General features: G+C 41.6%; 1 gene segment (V, D, J or C); it reads left to right on the top strand.

The window, feature by feature from the left end:
- The first annotated feature begins 8,515 nt into the window (after nt 1-8,515).
- Nucleotides 8,516-9,536, top strand: LOC101176890. The segment is given in 2 exon segments: nt 8,516-8,761; nt 9,130-9,536. Coding segments are annotated over 2 exon segments (453 nt in total).
- The last annotated feature ends 1,222 nt before the right edge of the window (nt 9,537-10,758 follow it).

Raw genomic sequence — 10,758 nt, 5'->3', positions numbered from 1 at the left:
CTTTTTATTTTTCTATAAATATTTTTGAGCTCTGTTTTAGAATACAGTTACATTTCTTGAAATAATCTGATTCTTTTGTACCTGGCTTTAATCATTTGTTAGATGACAGCAGAGCAGCATTTAGTTTAGAGATCATTATTCTCCACTTCTGAGCCCAAACACTTCTGAGCTCTTGTCCCAATGCCCCATGAATTTTAATGTTTTTGAGTTTGGCTGGTGAAACTATACACTATTCCTGGCCCTACATGAAATTCGGTTACTGTTTTCTTTAATCCTTTGTGTGGTTATTTTCCCAATCTCAGGTGGTTTTTTCACACTCATGCTCTTGTTAATACCCTACTGAATACTGAGGGTGGGCCCTCTGACGACCTCACGAATTCTCTCTTTGCCCACCTCTCTCCTCTGCTATCCTCAGCCTTGTGAACTCTACTTGCCTTATTCTCCTCTCAGCTGTGTCTCCTTGACTCAAGGAGTTTGATGGTTTCCCCCTGGATTTCCCCTCTGTGTGCCATTGCCTAGAAATTGTCTCAAGGTGGTAAGCTTGGTTTATTATAAAACTCACCTCATTTTTTCTTGTCCTTCCTTGCCTGATGTCTAATGTCTTGAAAACTGGGAAAACTGGTGCTTTATATATTTTGTCCTTTACTTTGTTTTCACTGGAAATAGAAAGTCAATTATTTTTAAAGAGATTTTTAAAATGGCACAAATACTGTTTTATATATTTATTACATATTTACTAATGATATTCTATCTGTAATAGTCTGTAGTTGGTTTGTATCAGCTCATAGGACCCAGTTGTTAAATATCCAGAAATTCTGTGAACCAGTTGTTAAAAATCGTTGTTTGCTTGAATTTGGCCATGGTGGGAATATTTATATTCATAAAATTGGTCAAAATGCTATAAATCCAGGCTTTTCCCTTTTTCCTTTTTATCCCTCACAGGGAGCTGGCTTACCAATTCCATCTGGACTTTTTTTCATTTTGTCTGAAAGACATCCTTTAACATTTCTTATAGTGTGTGTGTCTCCTGGCGAAGAATTATTTTAGTTTTTGTATGTCTGAGAAGTTTATTGTGCCAATGTTTTTGAAAGATATTTTCACTGGATATAGAGTACTAGGTTAAGAGGATTTTTTTTCTTTAAGTAATTTAAAGATGTTTCTCTGCACTCTTTTGCCTGAATTGTTTCTAGTGAGATGACTGCAGTCATTCTTAACTGTATTCATTTGTACATAGTGTGTCTTTTATTCTCTGGCTGCTTTTCAATATTTTTCTTTAATTATTAGTTTTAAGCAATCCAATGATAATGTATCTTGTTAAAGTGTTCTTCATGTTACTTGTGCTTAGAGTTCACGAAACTTCTTCAATCTGTGGCTTTTCCTTTTCATTAAATTTAAAACTGCTTCAGCTATTAGTTATTCAGTTTCTTTTTTCTGCATTAGTCCTCCAGTTTTATAAGACTCTCAATATTAGGCTGCTTAATGCTGTTCTACAGCTCACTGATCTCTGCTCACTTTTTTAAAGTCAGTTTCTTTCTGTTTTCATCCTAGGTGATTTATATTACCTTATCTTTAAGTTCGACTTGAGATATCTAATCTGCTGTTAATCCCGTCCAGTATATTATAAAATCGCATTCATTGTATTTTGCATCGGAAGAAGTTTTCAGTCTTTTTTAAATCTTGCATGTCTCTTCTTAACATAGGTACACTCTCTTCTATCCTGCCGAACATATTGAATATATATTTAATAGCCTTGTCTACTAACTCCAGCATGTATATCATTTCTGGATCTGTTTCTGTTGAGTGTTTTTCTCCTCCTTATGACCCATATTTTTCTTTTTCTTTGCATATATGACTTTTTAAAATTGGATATCAGATATCCAATTTTATGTTTCTAGCTACTGGAGTATTTGTATCCCTTAAATAAATTTGGGACTTTATTTTGTGATGCAGATAGATTATATAAAAACAATTTGATATTTCTGAGTCTTGCTTTGAAGCTTTGTAAGTTGTATCTAGGACAGCCTTTAGTGTACAGCAAATTTGCCCCTCTCCACTGGGGTGATCCGCGTCTGAGAATTCTCCTCAATGCCCTCTCTGTTAGGAGGTCTCCCACTCTGGTTGATGGAAGCACCATCTTTTCCTGGCCCCGTGTGGACATTGAGATGCTTCTGCTTGATCCATCAAGTGGTCTTTCCCTGGCCTCAGGTTGTTTTCTTGTACTCACTGGTCAGAGCAGTTGAAGAGTCACTGGGAGTGCAATGTACATTCCAGAGCTCTTCCCACCCACCGCTTTCTCCTCCCTGGTCTCTTCCCTGGAATTGTAGCCATTTTGGCCTCCTCAAACCCTGAACACAAGTCTCCTTAACTCAGAGAGACTGCCAGGCACTGTTTGGGCTTCTCCTCCCTATAATACTGCCTGAAAAAGATCTCCAGGCTATAAACTGAGGCCATCACAGGGTTCACTTTATTCATTTCACTTCCCTCAGGGATCGCGGTCTTGAGCCATCTGTTGTCCAGTGTTTCATATATTTTGTGCATTTTAATTGTTTCAGGTTTGAGGGTAAATTCAGCCTCTGTTACCCCATCATAGAATTCCCTCAGACACGGACATGTTAAGCTTTGGGAAATTCTACTGTAACCTATCTTCAAGTATTCTCTTCCTCTCCCTTTAGGTTCATCTTCTTAGTATTCTTCACTGATGTCCTGCACTTTCAGCCTCTGCACCTTTGGTCATTTCCATACCATTCATCCTTTCTTGCCTTTTAATGTCATTTTTACCAGTCTAAAACCCTATGACTTCTCAAGGACCATCTCAGAGTCCATCTCTTATGTGAAAGTTACACTGAGCCTCGTACCTGAAAGTAATCTCTTTCATAAACAAACTTTTTTGGGCTTACCCTGCTTGGGTTTTGCTAAGCTTCCTGGATCTGTAGGTGGATATTATTTATCATGTATGAAACATTTTGGCCACTATTTTAAATATAATTGTTTTCTGCCACCACTTTCTCTCCTCTATATTGAAGACTCCAATGATATGTGTGCTAGGTGGCTTGATATTGTTTGAGAGTTCCCTGAGACCTCTTCCAGTTTTTGTAGTTGTTTAGCATTACTTTCCTCTGTCTTGTTTTGACAGTTTCTGTTGTCCTGATTTCATGTGCATAGAAATTTCTCCTATAGTGTCTACTCCAATTTAAGCTTATCTAGCAAAATTTTCATTTCAGATATTTTTCAGATCTAGAAGTTCTATTTAGCTTTTTTATAGTTTGTTTCATTCTTCATTATGTTGTGTTTTACTATAAATCCTTGAACATATTTAATAGCCATTTTAATATATTAGCCATTTATAAGTCCCATTATTTTAATTCACCATCTCTGTCATTTCTGGGTTGATTTCAATTGCCTAATATTACTACTTAGCATAGGCACATTTTCCAGCTTCTAAGTATATCCCATAATTTCTGACTGGATGCTCAACATTATGAATGTTACTTTTTTATTATCTGAATTTTGTTTTCTTCTCTCAAAGAGTGATGAGCTTTATTCTAGTGGGCAGTTGACTTGCTTGCAGGTCAACTTGTTTGCTTTTCCTTTCAAGGGCTCTTCTAAGCTTTGTTAGGGTTAATGTACGGTAGACTTATTCTATGCCATTTGAGTCCTACTCTAAGTTATGGGCTTCCTGGGATACCTGTTAAATGTACCAGGTATTCAACAAAGCTATTCTAATGGCTCAGAGCTGTATCTCTCTCAGCCTTGGCCAAGATCTAGTAATTATTCATACTGTAGTTCACCAGCAGTTGTTAATTCCCCAGTATTTATTCTTTGCCTGCCCCTGTTGAGTTTCACCCAATGGTTGCCAGCTTAGTATTTGCTCAAAGACTCAATGAGACCACACGAAAATTGTGGGGCGCTTTCCGTGCATGGCCTCCTCTTCTCTGAGCTGTGTCCTCAGCTCAGTAAGAATTTCAGGGTGCCGTGCTCTGCTTGGGTCCCTCTTGTTTGTACAGTAACCCAGGAAATTCTGGGTAGAAAATGGAAATGATCACAGCACGCACTTCGTTTGTCTCCTTTCTCTTATGGATCACAGGTTTGTGCCATCTATTGTCCAATATTAGAAAACAATTATCTCATGTATATTGCCCAGTTTTCTAGGTTTTTATTATTGGAGGGTATAATGGATTGAATTATACCCGCCATCCCCCCAGAAAAAGATATGTTGACATCCCAACCCTCAGTACCTCAGAATGTGACTCTGTTTGAAAATAGGGTCATTGCAAGTGTGACCAGTTAAGATGAGGTCATACTGGAGTACTGTGGACTCCTAATATGACTGATGTACTTGTAAGAAGACAGCCATGGGAAGACAGAATCACACAGGGAAAATGCCATGTAATGCCAAAGGCAGAGTTTAAAGTTATGTAGCTGCAAGCTAAGGAATGTCAAAAATTGCCAGCAAATCACCAGAAGCTAGGAATAGGCAAGGAAGAATTTCCTTCCAGGTTTCAGAGGAAGCATAGCTCTGTCAATACCTTGATTTTAGACTTCTAGGCTCCAGAACCATGAGACAATAAATTCTGTTAAGTCACCCAGTTTGTGGTACTTTATTACAGCAGCTCAAGGAAAATTACAAAGTGGACAGATTGAGTACAAGTTCCTTCATCATAAGTGGAAGCAGAAGTTCCTAACTCTTTTAGTATTTGTCATCTGAACTACTTTTCTATCTTTTACCTCCTCCAATAGATAAGTTATTAGAAGGCAAATATTACTTCTTGATTTTTGGTTTTCCATCTATCTAAGCTTGAATTTTATGTGCATGTAAGGTAGATGTGAAATTCATGGGCATCAAATATGGGTGGGTAAAATATAATTTTGTTTTCTATAATTAAAATTATTCTAGATCTAGATCCCTGTTGCATTGGGGTATACCTGATTAATTCAGGGGTTTCTCAGACAATTCATGCTTTTCTCCTTTTCCTTTTCTCCCCGGGTGGTGTCTAAATTCCAGGGTGCTTATAAAAGCGCTTATCAAAGCATTGTGGGGAAGGTACTTGGTCTTTGGTCATCGTTTAACTTTCCTTCATGACTCTCATTTGCATGGTCATCAGCACCTGTCTGCACTGGTATCTCCTGACACTCGGTGTGTCTGTCTGTCCTTCAGGTTGTGTTGATCCATGGCGGGTACATTGTGCCTTACACATTTCAAACACGATGGCTCTTCAGGCTTGATGGCTTCTCTCAGTTAATCTGTTTTCTTGTGAATGAGAAAATGGCTATTACTGATCTGTCCTGAGATCTTTGGGGATTCTTGGAGACTACCTCAGGTCCCTCTGTTAAGACGCATTCTAGAGACATGTATTTTTTCCACTGCTGCTCTAATAAATTACTACAGACTTAGTGGCTTAAAACCACACAAACTTATTATCTTACAGTTCTATAACTCTGAAGTCTGACACAGGTTTCACCGAGTTAAAATCAACATGTCAGCTAGGCTGCATTCTTCCCTGAGGGCTCTAGAAAAGAACCCATTTCCTTGCCTTTTCTAGCTTCTAGAGGCCGCCTTCATTCCTTAGCTCATGCCGCCTTCTACCTCCAGGGCCAGCAGCATGGCATCGCTCTTGCCTGCTTCCATGTCCACATCTCTTCCTTTGACTCTCTTCTGCTTCCCTCTTCCATGTTGAAGGACACTTGTGATTGTATGGGGCACACTTGATTAATTCTGACTACTCTCCCTGTTTTAAGGACATCTGATTAGAAACCTTAATTCCATCTTCAACCTTAATTCCCCTTTGCCATGTAATCTAACACATGCACAGCAGATTCTGGGGATTAGAATGTGGACATCCTTGGGAGCCATTATTCTGCTGACCACAAGTCATTTCTACTTACCAGTCTCTAGCCAGTATGACATGTAGGGACCCAGGACCTTGTTCATCTCATTCTGGAAATAAGCAAAATTTTCCTCTGCTGTCGAATCTTTTGAATTTCCATTTCTTCTCTCTCCATCTCTCTCTCATCCCTTCCCTTTCCTTGATCAGGATGTGGATAAGACGAGGTAAGTCACAGTTCAGCGCATTCAGGAGCATCTAATTGGCTGACTCTCCCTTCTTTCCATTAGCCCAGGTAATTTTTAACTCTTCTGTAGAGGAACAAATAGGCTTTGTAAGTATCTTCCATTCCTATTATATAGGAATATATACTAGTTTTAAAATTAAAAAGATGAGTTAGTTCTTATTGCCATTCTCTTCATGTATAAAGCTTTCTCTTGTTGGCAGTGATTCATTAAGAATCTAGTATGGAGGGAAAAAGCCGAAGATGGTAACAAAAAGATTTGAAAAGAGGCTTGCCAGAGAGGTGGACACATTAAGATGACCAGGACATGTTAAGATGACAGTTCCAGCCAGCTTTCAATTCCACAGGGCACCTCCAGACCTAGGCCAGATGTGCGGCCAGGACTCTCCCATTTGTAGATCTACTGCCACAGAGCAGAGGGATCATATCCCCATCCTCTTTTCAATACATGAATGACTTAAATGATTGAATAACTAAACAGTATTGCAGATGGGGATGGAGATTGAGGAGAGTTTTTTACAGGCATCAGCCATATGGAAGGAGCTTCCAGCTACCGAGCTGTGACAATGATCAGGAGCCAGGAGCCAGCTGGTTACTCTGATCTGACTGATACATCTCTTCACCCTCCAATCTGCTGCAACATCTCTAAGAAGGAGGATTGCATTGCTGTCTACATGTGGTAATGACACTGAGCTGTTGCAGCTGATGAGTGAAGTCAGGTCTCATAGGATATGCTGGTGTTAAAGACTGCCAGCCACAGGAAAACATGATGCGGTACCCTGGAGAGCACGAGCAATTCTCATTCTTTCTCCCTGTATCTCCCACCATGGCCTGTCCACTTTCTCTCCACCCCATCCCCACTCAGGACTAACTAAAAATTTCAAAAGCAAAGAGGAAAGAGCACAGAAATGGAAAGAAAGGGAGGAATAGGCTCTTTGTGCACATATTTATTTTGGCCTCCCTGTCTGCAATCCTAACATGCACAGATATTATATTATCAGATTTATTAAAAACTGAGATTGAACAACTGTTCAATGAAAACTGCTCTTGCGTTGGCTATAGCTGTTTTTCATCATATGTTCCAAATGTTCACTGCAAGCAAACTACATTTACCACTTGATTTATCATTTAAATAAATGTTATAAGAGGATTAATTCCATTTAGAAACGATAAAAAACAAAACATTCCCCTACACATATGGTGTATTCAAATGCAAACAAAAAAATGTGCTACAGCCGAAACTGTCAGAAGCAAGAATCCCAACATTAACTTGGAATTGTGTTACTGTAGCATCAGCAACAACAACAAACATATGACATCACTAGCCCCTGATGAAATGAGAAAGTGTTACAAATGCTTTATTTGCTTAAGGCTTATTCTCCCTGTTCAGCCACTTTTACGGCTTTCTTTCCTGGGTTCTCATCTCAAACCATTCCACCACATCCAACCCAAACTGAGTAATTGTTCTGAATATGAATCCTTCAGAGTACAGAGCATGGCAAAGACAGGGAAGAGGAGCTTCCAAGGGTGTGCTGGTGTCCTCCAGGCATCTCAAGGACCTGTGTCCCATTTCAGCAGAATGACAGTTTAGCAGCTGCCTAGCAGAGTCCCATGCTTAGCTATTATGAATCCTTACTATTATGAATTGGTGGCTTGACTGTGTTTTTTGTGGCTCTGTGTTCCCTTCAGCCCCCACCTTCCACCCCATCCCATTGTAAATCTCCCAATCTTTGCTGCAGACACAGGGAGTCAAAAAAAAAAAAAAAAAAAAAAAAAAAAGCCAACACATTTAAGAGTGCCTGCCTGCAGTGCACCAGGCAAAATGCATCTTTCAACAATTTTTAGATATTGTCATCATTATTTTCACTTTATAGATAAGAAAATTGAGAATCAGGGTTTGCTTGAGAGTTCCCAAGCCAGCAAGAAGCAGAGCTGTGAAATGAACCCAAATCCATATGATTCCAAGGCTCTGTGATGTTTCCTATTACTCATGTTGCATTTAGCGGATAAATTAGATCTAGTTGAGCCATTAGAGACATGTGGGACAGATTCCAACTTTGATCAGTTCAGGAGTTAATTCTGCCTGTCCAGGTCTCAAAACCTGTCTGCCAGGGATGAAGATTATTCAGGCGATCCCTTTGGCTGTCATAGAAGCTTCCTGCCTTCAGAACTGAGCATTTCTGCTTTGATTACCCCAAAATACCTGAATCTCTTGAGCCCTATCCTTTCATCTCCCAGGTAACATGTCTAGCTCTAGTTTCCAATTTCAGATAAACTTAAATCCTTTTTCATCCTTCTATCAGTGTCACAGTTTCTCTGAAGCTTTCCCAGGCTTCTGATGTCTCCTGGGGGAGCTAGAGAGTCACCTCTAGTTTACAGGTAAATAATGAGTCATTAAATATATTTACATACCAGGATGTCAGCAGGAATGCAAAGAAGATAACAAGTTCAGAGTATAGCTGGTTCCCAGGGAGGCTGGGGGTGATTCACCACACTCTTAAAAGAAGACTAGCCTCATTTCCTCCCCAGCTCACGGGGTAAGATTCCTCTGCTCTGGCAGCAGATCTCCCAGAGGGAGCAGCCTGACCACATCACTGACCCAGAAGAGGCGTCTGTCCCCCAGACTAGCTGAAGGAAAGGCTGGCTTGGATGATGCTCTGCTCTCCCCTTGCCCTTCTCCTGGGCACTTTCTTCGGTGGGTGCCCTCCTGTCCAGCAAGCCTCTTTTCTCATCCTCACCCTCACCCCAATCCTGTGAATGCAGAGTCTGAGCTGTTGGTTTGACACTCTTGAGTCTATTCCTTTGACTGTCTGTAACAGATATGGGAATTTAGCCTTAGGGGTGATCTGATGATTCTTAGTTCTCTCTATCTCCTGGGAAGGAGTTTATTCTGTTGGTCTTCCCTGGCCCAGGGATGCTTTGCATCCTTGGCTCCCCCATGCTACTCCTCATGATGGATTCCAGGTGCCTGTGCCATGCAAGAGCTTGAGCTGCCCCTCTGTCTGGGGAAGGCAAGCCAGGCTAGGGTGCTCCTCTGTAAATGGCACTTTATCTTTCCCACAGGGGTCAGATCTCAGACTATTCATCAATGGCCAGCGACCCTGGTGCAGCCTGTGGGCAGCCCGCTCTCTCTGGAGTGCACTGTGGAGGGAACGTCAAACCCCAACCTATACTGGTACCGACAGGCTGCAGGCAGGGGCCTCCAGCTGCTCTTCTACTCCACTGGTGTTGACCAGATCAGCTCTGAGGTGCCCCAGAATCTCTCAGCCTCCAGGCCCCAGGACCGGCAGTTCATCCTGAGTTCTAAGAAGCTCCTCCTCAGTGACTCTGGCTTCTATCTCTGTGCCTGGAGTGTCACACTGAGCTGGGTGGGGCAGACATCTGTGCAAAAACCCCACCCTCTCCTGAGCCCTAACCATACTCCCCAGGAGCCCTCACCCAGGGACCGGGTGGAGGATATTTGTAACTAGGTTTCTGACTGCTGGCCAATGTGAAAGCAATGGAATAAGGCTAGAATTCTACAGAAGACTCTACTAAGTTCTCAGGGAGAACAAAAAATTGTGTGTGTGCAGAACCTGTGATTTGCCTGCACACAGTCAAGTTCTCAATGTATGGATGTCCCGGCCTAGGCTACCATACTCCAGCCCTCAAGGTGTGCTATACCTTGCCTGATTCTCTAGTCTTCCAAATTCTTCTATGTGTGCCCTGGGGAGGGGGTTTGTGCATATATGGCTGAGAGAAATAGGATATACCTGTGGCAGGAGGTGAGCTGGTGAACAAATGGGAGGATGCCAACCCAGGTTACTTAATTGGTTAATTTCATCACCTGGAGAGTCTCCTGTCATTGATCTTCCTGCTGAGACTAGAAATTCTGGGGAGGCTTAGACCTGAGGCTTTGAGTCAGGCAAAGAGGCAAGATGTTCAGGAGACTGTTCTCATTCGAGGCAGAAGTGTGGTTTTGTTAGTATAGGTAACATGCACTTAGGCCGGACGTGGTAGCTCATGCCTGTAATCCCAGCACTTTGGGAGGCCGAGGCAGGAGGATCACCCGAGGTCAGGAGTTCGAGACCAGCCTGGCCAATGTGGTGAAACCTGTCTCTATTAAAAGTACAAAAATTAACCGGGCGTGGTGGCAGGCATCTGTATTACTAGCTACTTGGGAGGCTGAGGCAGGAGAATCACTTGAACCTGGGAGGTAGAGGTTGCAGTGAGCCAAGACCATGCCACTGCACTCTAGCCTGGGTGACAGAGCGAGACTCTGTCTCAAAAATAAAAATAAAAATAAACATGCACTTAGAAATTTTGATGATGTTTTAGGTTTTAAAAAATGTCCTGTTGTACTATCTTGTAGCCCTTCCTTTCTAGCAAAGACGGACAGATGGTGATCCAAGAGATACGGAAGAAGAGGACTGTGTGTGTAATGGTTGAGCTCTAAAAAAGAGAAATCACTTGGATGGAAATGAAGGAGAGGAAAGGGCTGATGTGGATGGCTGGGAAGAGATTCGATGGTTACCTTGGCAACTGAGCTTCCTTCCTCATCCCCATCCCTCCCTAGTCCTTGTTCTTAAAAAGATTTTCTTTCTGATTTCCCTTCCCTTCCACAAGGGGGCACAAGATGTCTTAAAATACTCCATTCCGGGCATCACTTAACCTAGATCAATCCAGACACGTGCATATTTCTAGTATCATTTA

Source organism: Nomascus leucogenys, chromosome 13, assembly GCF_006542625.1.
Source record: "Nomascus leucogenys isolate Asia chromosome 13, Asia_NLE_v1, whole genome shotgun sequence".
Lineage (NCBI taxonomy): Eukaryota > Metazoa > Chordata > Mammalia > Primates > Hylobatidae > Nomascus > Nomascus leucogenys.
This window is presented reverse-complemented; position numbering and strand designations above follow the sequence as displayed.